This window comes from Pipra filicauda, unplaced genomic scaffold, assembly GCF_003945595.2.
Source record: "Pipra filicauda isolate LSUMZ 115617 unplaced genomic scaffold, ASM394559v2 scaffold844_size67700_pilon, whole genome shotgun sequence".
Classification (NCBI taxonomy): domain Eukaryota; kingdom Metazoa; phylum Chordata; class Aves; order Passeriformes; family Pipridae; genus Pipra; species Pipra filicauda.
The window spans coordinates 1-13,937 of NW_024105025.1; the positions used below are offsets into that span (position 1 = coordinate 1).

The following is a 13,937-nucleotide window of genomic DNA, read 5'->3' on the forward strand; positions in this document are numbered from 1 at the left end:
ACTCTATGACTCTATGACTCTGTGATTCCGTGTTTCTCTGATTCTCTGATTCCCTGATTCTCAGGGCTGAGGGATGCACAGGCTCCCACTCACCGAGTGCGTCCGGAGCGCGGCGATGGTTTTGGACAAGGCCATTTCCCACAGCTCATCCAGGTAGGCCCGGTTGACCAAGCCCTGCGTGGTGTGCAGGATGTGATCCTCCACCACGAAGAACCTGAGGACAGGGGACAACATTCCTGGCATCACATTCCGGCTCCGGAGAGACCCGGAGACATCCCCGGGCCACCCCCGCGAACGGAGACGCGGCACCGGCGCATCCGGGAACACAGGGTGGGAGGCACATTTGAAATATTTCAATGCAGGGAAAATCATTTAAATGCAGGAAAAATGCTTTAAATGTAGGGGAAAATGATTAAAACGCAGGAGAAAATTCTTTAAATGCAGGGGGAAATGATTTAAATGCCGGGAAAAATGGTCTGATTGCAGGGAAGAGGGTTTTATCTGCAGGGGAAAATGTTTTATCTGCAGGGGAAAATGCTCCAACTGCAGGGAAAATGATTTAAATGCAGAGGAAAATGATTTAAATGCAGGGGGAAATGATTTAAATGCAGGGAAAAACTTATTTAAATGTAGGGAAAAATTATTTAAATGCAGGGGAAAATTATTTAAGTGCAGGGGAAAATATTTCAATGCAGGGAAAAATTATTTAAATAAAGGGGAAAATGATTTAAATGCAGGGGAAAATTATTAAAACACAGGAGAAAATTATTTAAATGCAGGAGGAAATGATTTAAATGCCAGGAAAAATGGTCTGATTCCAGGGAAGAGGGTTTTATCTGCAGGGGAAAATGTTCTAATTGCAGGGAAAATGATTTAAATGCAGGGAAAAATTGATTTAAATGCAGGGGGAAATGATTTAAATGCAAGGAAACATTATTTAAATGCAGGGGAAAATTATTTAAGTGCAGGGGAAAATTATTTAAATGTAGAGAAAAATATTTAAATGCAGGGAAAAAATATTTAAATAAAGGGGAAAATGCTTTAAATGCAGGGGAAAATGATTAAAACGCAGGAGAAAATTCTTTAAATGCAGGGGGAAATTATTTAAATGCAGGAAAAATGGTCTGATTGCAGGGAAGAGGGTTTTATCTGCAGGGGAAAATGTTCTAATTGCAGGGAAAAATGTTTTATCTGCAGGGGAAGATGTTTTATCTGCAGGGGAAAATGCTCCAACTGCAGGGAAAATGATTTAAATGCAGAGGAAAATGATTTAAATGCAGGGGGAAATGATTTAAATGCGGGGAAAAACTTATTTAAATGTAGGGAAGAATTATTTAAATGCAGGGAAAAAGGATTTAAATACAGGAAAAATGGTCTAATTGCAGGGAAAAGGGTTTTATCTGTAGGGGAAAATGCTCCAACTGCAGGGAAAATGCTTTACATGCAGGGAAAAATGATTTAAATACAGGGAAAAATTATTTAAATGCAGAGGAAAATCATTTAAATGCAGAGAAAATGATTTAAATGCAGGGGGAAATTATCTAATTGCAGGGAAAAGGTATTTAAATACAGAGAAAAATGATTTAAATGCAGGGGGAAAATGATTCAAATACAGAGAAAAATTATTTAAATGCAGGGGAAAATTATTTAAATGCAGGGGAAAAATATCTAAATGCACAGGAAAATGATTTAAATGCAGAAGAAAGTTATTTAAATGCAGGGGAAAATGGTCTAATTGCAGGGAAAAGGGTTTTATCTGCAGGGGAAAATGTTCTAATTGCAGGGAAAAATCATTTTATCTGCAGGGAAAAATGTTCCAACTGCAGGGGAAAATGATTTAAATGCAGGGGAAAATGATTTAAATGCAGGGAAAAATGATTTAAATGCAGGAAAAAATATTTAAATGCAGGGGAAAATGATTTAAATGCAGGGAAAATTGCTCTAACTGCAGGGAAAAGGGTTTTATCTGCAGGGGAAAATGCTCCAACTGCAGAGAAAATTATTTAAATGCAGAGGAAAATTATTTAAATGCAGGGGGAAATGATTTAAATGCAGGGAAAAACTTATTTAAATGTAGGGAAAAATTATTTAAATGCAGGGAGAAATTATTTAAATATAGGAGAAAATTATTTAAATGCCAAGAAAAATGGTCTAATGGCAGGGAAAAGGGTTTTATCTGCAGGGAAAAATGTTTTATCTGCAGGGAAAATGCTTTAACTGCAGGGAAAAATTGATTTAAACGCAGGGGGAAATTATTTAAATGCAAAAGAAAGTTATTTAAATGCAGGGAAAAATGCTTTAACTGCAGGGAAAAAATGATTTAAATGCAGAGGAAAATGATTTAAATGCAGGGGGAAATGATTTAAATGCAGGGAAAAACTTATTTAAATGTAGGGAAAAATTATTTAAATGCAGGGGAAAAGGATTTAAATGCAGGGGAAAATTATTTAAATGCCAGGAAAATATGGTCTAATTGCAGGGAAAAGGGTTTTATCTGCAGGGAAAAATGCTCCAACCACAGAGAAAATTATTTAAATGCAGGGAAAAAAATTATTTAAATGCAGGGGGAAATGATTTAAATGCAGAGGAAAATGATTTAAATGCAGGGGAAAATTATTTAAATGCAGGGAAAAATATCTAAATGCAGGGGAAAATTATTTAAATACAGGGAGAAATTATTTAAATGCTAGGAAAAATGGTCTAATTGAAGGGAAGTTTTATCTGCAGGGAAAAATGTTTTATTTATGGGGAAAAATGTTCTATTTATGGGGAAAAATGTTCCAACTGCAGGGAAAAATGCTTTAACTGCAGGGAAAATGTTTAAATTATGGGGGAAAGGGCTTTATTTCCAGGGAAAAGGGCTTTATTTCCAGGAAAAAGGACTTTATTTCCAGGAAAAACGCTTTATCTGCAGGAAGAAATGTTTCCACTGCAGGGAATAATGTTTTAAGGACAGGGAAAAATGCTTTAAATACAGGGAAAAATGCTGAAATTGCAGGGAAAAATGGTTCAGGGAAAGGGAAAAATGTTTAATGGTAATGTTTAAATGTTTAATGTATTTAATGCTTTAAATACAAGGAGAGTGTTTTAAGTGCAAGGAAAAGTGTTCTAAATGAAGGGGAAAATGATTTATCTGCAGGGAAAATGCTCCAGTTGCAGGGAAAAAATGCTGGAAATATAGGGAAAAGTGGTTTATCTCCAAGGAAAAATGCTCTAACTGTAGGGAAAATCCTTGAACTGCAGGGAAAATGTTTTAATTACTGGGAAAAGGGCTTTATTTACAGGGAAAGGGTCTGTAGTTCTAAGGAAGCGCCGAAATACATTTCTTATTTACCTTTTAAATTTCTTTTTACCTTGAAAATGTTTTATTTACAGGGAAAAGGGCTTTATTTACAGGGAAAGGGGCTTTATATACAGGGAAAAGGGCTTTATATACAGGGAAAAGGGCTTTATATAAGGGAAAAGGGCTTTATTTCCAGGGAAAATGCTTTAACTCCAGGGAAAATGTTTTAGGGGGAGGGAAAAATCCTCTCTCCCATCCAGATATCCCAAACCCTCACAACAATTTAGAGCCACTCCAACCCCCAGTTCTGGAATGTGCTGCTCCAAAACCCCATATTTTTAGGGAGGGAGAGTGACAGGGGATGTTTTAAACCCCCAAAACCCCAAAAATCTCAGGGGTGTTTTGCTGAGGAAATCCAGTCCAGCACTGGATTTGTGATGGTGATACTTAGATATTGAAATTATTAGCACGTGGGGATGAAAATATCCAATTATCCCCTGGGTTTGAGGGATTAAAAAGCCTTTGGAAGTCTCCTCTTGGAGCTGGGATGGGTTTGGAAGACTCGTGTGAAATTTGGGAGCGATAATAAAGACCAGGGGGTTGAGAATCACCTCCTTTCCAAGGAAAACCATCACAGAATAACTATTAAATATGCAAGGATAATTGAGGCAGAGGGCCTGTTCCCCTCATTAGCAGGGCAAGAAGGTGCACAGAGTTCACAGAGGTTATTTATCCTCGAATTCCCAGAAATTCCCAGAAATCCACTGGCTGCTCCAAGAGCTGGCAGGTCCCTCCACGCTCCCATTGGTGCCATAAAATCCACTCTGCACCACTTCAAAAGCACAAACCACCTTTCATTTCCCTCTTTTGGGCCTGAAGGACCATCAAAAATTCCAACATTCCTCATCCTCTCCCGTTTTTTTTTTGGGGGGGGGGGGGTATAAAAAGGGTATAAAAAGAACACCTACCCTACAATTTGATTAAAATACTTCCTGTAGCCGTCCAAGGTTTCGTGCTGCAAGGAAGAAAAAAGGGATAAAGATTAAAACTGAGGTGGCCCAAGAGCCACTGGGAAATTTTGGGATGCCCCAGGGAGCAGGGGTGGAGGTACCATGTTGGAAGGAGGCTGCAGGACCAGCCGGGCTTGTTTTCTCCTCTGCTTCCTGTAGTAGCTCTCGAAGGTTTCTCGGGCGCCCTGGAAAAGAGGAAAGGTTCATTTAGGGAATTCAAATTATCCCAATTCAGGGCTGAGTTGAAATATAAAATCATTCCACTGGTCAGGTTGGAAAAGCCCTTTCAGATCATCGAGTCCAGCTGTTCCCCCAAAGCCACGACTGACCCATTGATTAGGTTGGAAAAGCCCTTTGAGATCATCGAGTCCAACTGTTCCCCCAAGGCCACCACTGACCCCAAAGCCACCACTGACCCATGTCCCCAAGGGCCACATCCACAGGGATTTGAAATCCCTCCAGATCTTCTGAGGAGGTGGAGGGTGAGCAGTAACTGAGTGGGGTCGAACCACTACATCCAACATTCCTTCGGATCTGCAATCACAGAATCCTTTAGGTTGGAAAAGCCCTCTGAGATCAGCCAGTCCAACCATCCCCCCCAGCACTGCCAAGGCCACCACTGACCCCTGTCCCCAAGGGTCACATCCACAGGGATTTGAAATCCCTCCAGGGATGGGGATCCACCACTGCCCTGGGCAGCTGTGCCAGGGATGGAAAAACCTTTCCAGGAGGAATTTTTCCCCAATATCCAACCTAAACTTCTCCCGGTGCAACTTGAGGCTGTTTCCTCTTGTCCTGCTGCGTGGTTTTTTGGGAAAAGAACCCGACTTCCCCCCAGCTCCCCCCTCCTGTCAGGGAGTTGCAGAGCCAGAAGGTCCCCCCTGAGCCTCCTTTTCTCCAGGCTGAACCCCCCTGCTCCCTCAGCTGCTCCTGCTGCTCCAGCCCCTTCCCAGCTCCATTCCCTTCCCTGGACACGCTCCAGCACCTCCATGTCCCTCCTGTCTGAGGGTCCCAGAACTGCCCCCAGGGCTGGAGGTGCCCCAGCAGTGCCAGCACAGGGACAATCACTGCCCTGGGGCTGTGCCCAAACCATGGCTGGTACAATATAAACTGCATATATTATATATATTTAATATATTATACTGCATTTAATATCATTAAATATCACATTGCTCCAGCATTTTCCTGCAAAATTCAATTTAAACAGCAAAGAGTTTTCCTCAAAACATCAAGTCCCAACCCAACAGTTCAGTCCTGAGAGTATCTGGTGAGCTCTCCTGTATCCAATTCCCAGTGTCACCCTGGAGGTGTGGGATTAGAGGGATACAACCAGCTGCTTTCTGCACCATGACATGGACAAACATCAGATCGATTTAACCAAAGGGGGGGAATGAAACAACCAGTTCCAGGGGCAGCAAAAAGAAAGGGGGGACAAAGAACACCAAGAAATTCATAGGAAAACAGGGAGGCAAAGCCACAAACATCAGGGAATTCCAGGCCAGGTTGGACAAGGCACAACCTGGGCTGGTGGAAGGTGTCCCTGCCCATGGCAGGGGTGGCACTGGATGGGCTTTAAGGTCCCTTCCAAGCCAAACCAGTGTGTGACGTTCCCTTACATGAGGTGCCCAGTTCTGAACACTTGGCCAGTCCTTGGTACGTGGAGATGGGATACTGGGAAGGAATTCCTGGCTGGGATAGTGGGGAGGCCCTGGAATGAGTTTCCCAGAGAAGCTCTGGCTGCCCCTGGATCCCTGGAAGCGTCCAAGGCCAGGTTGGAGCAACCTGGGCTAGTGGAAGGTGTCCCTGCCTTCAACCCTTCCAGAGGGTTGAACTAAATGATTACTAAAGGTCCCTTCCAATCCATGGAGCGACAGGACAGGGAGGATGGCTTCCCACTGCCAGAGGGCAGGGTTAGATGGGATATTGGGAAGGAATTCCTGGCTGGGAGGGTGGGGAGGCCCTGTCCCAGGTTGCCCAGAGAAGCTGTGGCTGCCCCTGGATCCCTGGGAGTGTCCAAGGCCAGGTTGGAGCAACCTGGGCTGGTGGAAGGTGTCCCTGCCCGTGGCAGGGGGTGGGACTGGGATGAGCTTTAAGATCTCTCCAACCCAAGGAATTCCAGGAGAACGTGGCTTGCGTGGGGTTACAGCAGTTTACGAGACCCATCGATACATTCAGGAAAAATAAAATTCCCAGCTCATTTTCTCCCAGCTCAGCTGCGGAGGAGAGCTGGTTACCCCGAAAAGCTCCACACCCCACGGGTGCCACTCACCCCCCACCCTGGGCCCTGAGCAGCCCTGCTGGGGTGGTTTGTTTTACCATCCTGGCTCCACGGGAGGATCCCACCCCCAGGCCCCAGAGCCGGGAGGCTCCTCCAACGCCCGCGGGAGCCACCGGAGCGTTCCAGGTGGAAAACCTGGGACGTTTCATCCCCGCCTGTTCCTCCCTCCCCTCCCTCCACGCCCGCGCTGTTTTCCGTCTGAAATTGGATTCTAAACACTTCAGAGAAGGGACAACGGCTCCCTTTGAACTCTTGGGAGCCGAAGGAGACGGGGAAGAAAAAAAAAAGAGAGAGAGAGAGAAATCTCATTTAGAATTCACAAAACAAACAACAAGCAACAACAAATATCACCTGAGCGAGGCACCAGCTGTCAACCTGCTCCACACCAGGAAATAAATTAATGAAAAGGCAACCTGATGGTAATTTAATGATTCTCCAGCTGTCCTGGCATTATACAACCAGGCTGCCTCAGGATGCCCTCAGCTCCCGGGCTCTTATGAAATGTCTGCAAAGAAGCCTCGAGGAGCCATAGCCTGAGTTGCTCCTTGTCTTCTCCGAGCTGGAGCTCCGGGTTTCAAAGGAATTCAGGCTTGCTGAGGTGCCCAGAGCTCTCCCAACCCGGTTCTGCCCTTCCCAAGGGTGCTCAAATCCAGCCAAAAAAACCTTCTTGCCACCCCTGCACTGCAAAGATAAAGGGGTTTTTTTGTCCCTGGATTATAATTTTTATTCCAGGTGGGAGTCAGGGAGGCACAGGATGAGCAGCTCCTGATCCATGCTGGGCACATCCATCCATCCATCAGTGGTGTCAACACCCTGGCAAGGGACAAACCTGGACTGGGTGCAAATCCCAGCCTTTCTCCTGGGACCAGGTTAAGAATCTACTTGAACCTGCAACTAACTGGACATTTTAAGGAGGACTTTAGAAATATCTGGGAACCAGCATTTCCCTGTCCTGTGTCTTCTCCTCGCTCTCCAAAGCTGTTTCCCTCAGGAAAGGGAAGGATCACAAGCCAGAAATCAGGGACAGCACAAGGAGGATTATTACAACTTTTATCAAGCCCAGTGATAAAATTTAAGTGCCATATGAAGTGATTAAGCCAAGCAATAAATTCAGAGGACCTACAAGCAGGGAGCTCCTCTCCCAGGTCTGGGAGCTGGGAATTCTCAGGATGCTGGTGCTGACCACCTCCTTCTCCCAAGACACAAGGGGGTTGTCCCACTCCCGCCCCACCTCTGATGGGACCAAACCAAAGATAATTATGAAATTCAGCTGTGCCTCACCTCCCAAAACCTACACAAAAACCCCCTGATCATCTCCCCCCTCATCAACTCACCCCCGGCAGCAGCACCGAGAGCTCGGAGGGAAACTGCTCAATAAACAGGAGCTAATTAACTAATTAATTGATTTGTGGTGCAAATTTAAAGCTGAAGGTGAGGGTTTTTTTTTTTCCCCCATTCCTTTAATAAATTAACTTTGGAACCATCCAAGAGCACACCAGGTTGAGCCACCTGGGTGACAATGGCTGGGGGCTCCCACCGGACACCACGTTGGGTTTTACCATCCCAGGGGATTTGAGGAGCAATTATTCCCTGCTGCTGAACAAGCAGAAGTTGCCACTTCCCCCAGTATTTTGTGGTGACCTCGAGGACCTACTGGAAACTTGGAGAACACCTCAGACACCAATCAGACCTTTAAAGACCAGATTTGGGAGATTTCTGCTAAGACTGCACCAAAGGCAGACAGTTCAGCTGGAATTCTGCCCGTTCACCTCCCCCTCACCACGGATTCCTTCAGGGAAGAAAGGACAAGGAGTCATCCCACCTCCTTAAAAACTTCTCTGTTTCATGGAATCATGGAATGGTTTGGGTTGGAAGGGGCTTTAAAGACCATCCAGTCCCACCCCCTGCCAGGGGCAGGGACACCTTCCACTAGCCCAGCTTGCTCCAACCTGGCCTTGGACACTTCCAGGGATCCAGGGGCAGCCACAGCTTCTCTGCCCAACCTGGGCCAGGGCCTCCCCACCCTCACACCCAGCAATTCCTTCCCAATATCCCACCTATCCCTGCCCTCTGGCAGTGGGAAGCCATTCCCTGTGTCCTGTCCCTCCCTGCCTTGTCCCCAGTCCCTCTCCAGCTCTCCTGGAGCCCCTTCAGGCCCTGCCAGGGGCGCTCAGCTCTCCCTGGAGCCTTCTCTTCTCCAGGGGAACCCCCCCAGCTCTCCCAGCCTGGCTCCAAGACCCAAAATCCCCAACCCCACCATTCCCCTCCTTCCCCACTGGGACAAACCCCAGTTCAGGTTTCTATCCTTACTTTCCCGATGGCTTTGAGGCAGATGAAGCATCTGCACCAACTTCATCATATTCCCTGAAAATGAAACTCATTTTGGACTGGAGTTTCAGAGGAAAAAGTGTTTTCCACAGCCAGGAGGAGCAGGAGTGAAGAGAAGGAACAGCAAAGACCTTTGACACCACACCCCCCAAAAAAATCATAAAATCCTATTCACATTTTAGTTTCCCTAAAATTTATGGCCCAGAGTCCTGCCAATGTGACCAAAACCATCTTCCTCCCAGTGCCCTGTTCCAAGTGTTTTCCTTCTGGAGCCTTTTCTGACTGTCCCAGGAATCAGGGACTCTCTCAGGAGAGGTTCTTTCAACACAAAACTCCTCCTCAGGACATCTCTCTCGACCATATTCCCATATTTCTCGCTCACACTTTCATCCTTTTCTCTTAAATCCATTCCTCCATCGTCTCCTCGGATACTTTCATTGCTCAGGACATTATATTATCCTAAAAATGGAAAATATTTCTTCCCCTTGGTGGCAGTTTGAGCTCAGACCACCCAGTTTCCCCCGTTTGATCTGTTTAAGACCATTCAACTTCCCAGGTCTTCAGACAATCCATTAGTCCCCTGTCTCCTATGTTTTACTACTGTTCTCCTCTGGATAAAACCCCAAAAACCCAACAAACACGGAAACCACACCAAAAAAAGTCTCCAGAACAGGTCATGGGATCCCCCTATTTTAGAAATTACTCCTCTGAATTTATATTTATTTTTGTATTTTATATTTTAATCCCGTTCTTCTCTCACAGCCCAAGGACGAGAGGAAACGGCCTCAAGTTGGGCCAAGGGAGATTTTTGGTTGGATATTTGGGGAAAATTCTCCGTGGAAAGGGTTTTCCAGCCCTGGCAGTGGTGGAGTCCCCATTCCTGGAGGGATTTAAAGTGGATGTGGCACCTGGGGACATGATTTAGTGGTGGCCTTGGCAGTGCTGGGCTTGATCTTAAAGGGCTTTTCCAGCCAAAATGATCCCATAAAACCAAGGTTGGGGAGAGGAGAAGGAGCTCCTTTTCCCATTCCTCTCCTCAGTTTTAACAGGATTCACCCAATTCTCAATCCTTTAGGATTTCACCCCATCCTCAATCCTTTTGAGGGAGTTGAAGAATCCAAACTTCCACTTCCAAACTGCCCCTTTATTGCAATATCCCCAGTCCAGGAAAAACCCTCCAGAGTTTTAAAATGACGGGGCAGAACTTTCCCCCCCAATTAACTGGGAGTTCACAGAGCTGGCAACGAGAGGAGGGTAATTAAGAGTGTGGATGAGCACCAGGGAAGGGAAAACAGGAGAGAATCCCAAGAAAGCAAAACCAGCAGCTGAAAAAAAAAAAAAAAAAAAAAACCACCAAAAAACCAACCTTAAAATGTTTAAGAATTCAAGAGGTGAAAACGAATCGAGCTGGGATTACACGGGGGAAAAAAACCAGGCTCTGAGTTTTCTCGTGCTCTTGTCCCCAGAAATGATGAAAGTGCCTCGTGAAATGGGACTTTTGGGATCCAGAGCGTGTCAATAACAATATTTTGGATGACTGAATCCCTGCAGAAACGCTCCGTGTCATGATTTGCTCCCTGGGTGACACACAGCAACCCATACTCCACGATTCCCACGGGATGTTCCTGGCTGAGCCACCCTTTGGACTTGCAACATCATCAGAACATTCCCTCAAAAATCAGTGAGTCCTCTGAGTTCTGACATTAAAATATCCTTGCCATGACAGGAAGGAGGGGGATGTGCTATGATGATATATCTTGAGAAGATCCTCCCTTGAGAAACCCAAGTTGGGCTCAGTTTATTGTAGGTTTTTTGACACCAGGCACGGAATAGGCAGAAATAGCCCAAATTTACTTGAACAGCCCAATTTTACAGCCCCTGGAGAAGGTTTTTGTACCCCCTGATCCACAGAGCACCTCAGTCACACCTCTGAGACTGATTTAAGCAAAGAGTGATGAATTTGGCTTTAATTTCTTCTCCAGGAGAGTCTTAAACCCACTGCCCACCTGGATTTATTAATTTATCAGCACTACATGGAATCATGGAATGGTTTGGCTTGGAAGGGACCTTAAAGACCAACCAGTGCCACCCCCTGCCATGGGCAGGGACACCTTCCCCTATCCCAGGTTGCTCCAAGCCCTGTCCAACCTGGCCTTGGACAACAGTTAAAGCTTTAATGGATTCCCATAACAAGTAGAAGGAACAACAGGAGGAATTTTGGGACCTTCACCAACGATCTTGAGGAGCAACGCCAAGGTCTCATCCACTTTGCAGATGCCCCCAAGTCAGGGGAAAAGTCAACAGGGATAACATCTGGAGAGGTCCTGGCAGGCTGGAGGAACGACCACCGTGAACATGAGGGACTCCAAGAAGGACAAACACCAAATATCCCACCTGGAAAGCCCTGAGCTCCTCGCAGCGACACAGACCGGGGAACCACAGCTTTGGGAGCCCCCTCTGTGGGTAAGGATGGGAAGTTTTGGTAGTTTTCCACAACTAGAACAGTCAGGCAGCAGAAAGAGCCCCCAGAGGTGCGTTGGAATCTCCATCCTTGGAAGATTTCAAGAAATAACTGGATAAAGCCCTGAAAAAGCTGCTCTGGTCTCACAGCTCCAGGCAGGAGGTTGGACTTGAGATCTCCTGAGGTCCCTTCCCACCCCATCCCTGTCCCTATCCCACCTCCCAGCCTGGGAGAACACTCTTTACAAACAGCCCACACAAGAGATTTTGGAAACCTCTGTGCATTTTACACACGATTTATCTCCCAGCCTGGGCTCCAAACATCCCGGTCACCAACCATGTCCCACGAGTCACATTCTGGGAGAAGGAAAGGCCAGACCTGGGGCCAGATGTCCCATTTCATGGGGGGGGGTTTAGTCACAGTTCAGCCAATCCCAGTCTCATTCCAACAAGGAACAGTTTATTCCTTCCCCCCTCCTTGTCAGGAGCAGAGCCCTGGGCTGTGTCACCCTCACCTGGCTCAACCAGCCCCTCTTTCAGTGTTTCATTTTCATTTGCCTCCGAGTGCCAAACAACACTTGGCATCGTGTCAATGCCCAAAAAGTCACTCCATCCGACCTGGACCCCACCTCTGCTCCCCTCTCATAACCCCAGAGTTCCATGGACGTGCCCCAAACTGGCCCCACGGGTCCAACTCCTCAAGAAACAGCAGTTTGGATGGGCCAGACCTCATCCAAAGCAGCACAGAAGCTTTAAAATCCTCCAAACCACCGTTTTTTTACCCTGAAATCAGTTGAAACAGGCAGGGTTTCTTATGAGGTGACAGTCACAGATTATGCTGAGCTGGAAGGGACACGTGAGGATCAGCAAGTCCAACTCCTGGCCCTGCACAGGAGACCCTGAGAATCCCACCCCGTGAATCCCACCCTGTGCCTGGGAGCGTTTGTCCAAACACTCCTTGAGCTCAGACAGGTTTTCCAGCGCTTAAACAAACCACCAGGAGCTCGTGCAGCCACGGAAAAACTGCCAAGAAAATAAATTCAACATGCCCTGAAGATCTCTGGAGATAAGAGAACACCAGTAGCCACTAATGAGGCACAAAGAAGTCCGACTCTCTTGAGCAGATGCTTAACTTGAAACACGTAAATATTCCCAAATAATATCCCATGGATACACACGCAGGTGCTCGGGGATCAAAAAGGAGGCTCCTGCTCTGTGGAACTGTTTGTTGACTGTAAACACCCCCCTCGATACCGAAAACAAAGAGATAAAGGGAAGCAGAGAAGTGCGTGGGGGGAAGAGAGAGGGAAGAGCCCCTTTGGAGCTGAGTCTCTCCCTCAGTCTCTCCCTCGGAGCTCTGCAACCTCTGGAGCAGCCCTCTGATCACCACAGAATCCTGGAATATCCCGAGTTGGAAGGGACCCCCAGGGATCAGCCAGTCCAACCCTCAGCCCTGCACAGGCCCAGCCCCAAGAGTCCCACCCTGTGCCCCAGAGGATCAGCCAAACCCTCCTGGAGCTCTGGCAGCCTTGGGGCTGTGCCCACTGCCCTGGGGAGCCTGGGCAGTGCCCAACCAGCCTCTGGGGGAAGAACCTTTGCCTGAGATCCAACCTGAGCCTGCCCTGGCACAGCTCCAGCCCTTCCCTGGGTGCTGTCCCTGGTCCCCCAGAGCAGAGCTCAGTCCCTGCCCCTCCTCTGCCCCTCCTGAGGATGTTGAAGACCCCAATGAAGTCTCCCCTCAGTCTCCTCTGCTCCAGCTGAACACACCAAGTGCCCTCAGTGTCCTCCCAGGGCTTCCAATCAAGGCCCTTCCCCACCTTCACTGCCCTCCTTTGGACACTCCAACAGCTCCATATCTCCCACTGTGTCCCCCCAAACCGCCCCAATGTTGCAGGAGAGGCCTCCCCAGGGCAGAGCAGAGCGGGACAATCCCCTCCCTGATGCCCCCCAGGACAGGTTGGCCCTCCTGGCTGCCAGGGCACTGCTGGCTCAGGGCCAACTGGACCCTCAGGGCCCTTTCCCAGCACTGCTTTCCAGCCTCTCATTCCCAGTCTGTCCCCACATCCAGGGTTGCCCCATCCCAGCTGCAGAATCCGACACTTCCCCTCCACCCAGCCCTGACTCCAACCTGTGCCCTGGATGAAATGCAACCCATTCCTTCTTTAAGCATTAAATCCCAAGGTTCAAAGTGAACTTCCCGTGGTTTCAGGGCTTGTATCCAACCCCAGGGCACTGGTAGGACCCTCCTGACTTAATGGACTTGGACTCAAGCACCTGAAAATAAATTAATGGAGACCTAGTGAAGAGGAAGAAGGCCAAGGAGCACAACCAAAGGTGATCCCAAAGGAAAAGAGCACTCCAGAGCTCAGGAGATAGTCAACTGAAGTTGTCCAGAGAGGCTGTGGACTCTCCATCCCTGGAAGTGTCCAAGGGCAGGTTGGACAGGGCTTGGAGCAACCTGGGCTGGTGGAAGGTGTCCCTGCCCATGGCAGGGGGTGGCACTGGATGGGCTGGAAGGTCCTTCCAACCCAAACCATCCTGTGACTATAAAACAAACTCTAACCAAGAGCTACCCAGG

At 47.5% G+C, this 13,937-nt stretch overlaps 1 protein-coding gene across 1 annotated transcript in view; it reads right to left on the minus strand.

The window, feature by feature from the left end:
* Window positions 1-93: 93 nt before the first annotated feature.
* The window catches only part of LOC113992886 (exocyst complex component 6B-like), a gene marked incomplete at both ends in the record, with an annotated part of 52,234 nt that continues 38,390 nt past the window's right edge, over window positions 94-13,937 (minus strand). The window contains 3 exons of the mRNA XM_027730594.2: window positions 94-214; window positions 4,252-4,298; window positions 4,395-4,478. Of these exons, the coding sequence (XP_027586395.2) occupies window positions 94-214; window positions 4,252-4,298; window positions 4,395-4,478 (252 nt within the window). The remainder of the gene's footprint in view (window positions 215-4,251; window positions 4,299-4,394; window positions 4,479-13,937) is intronic.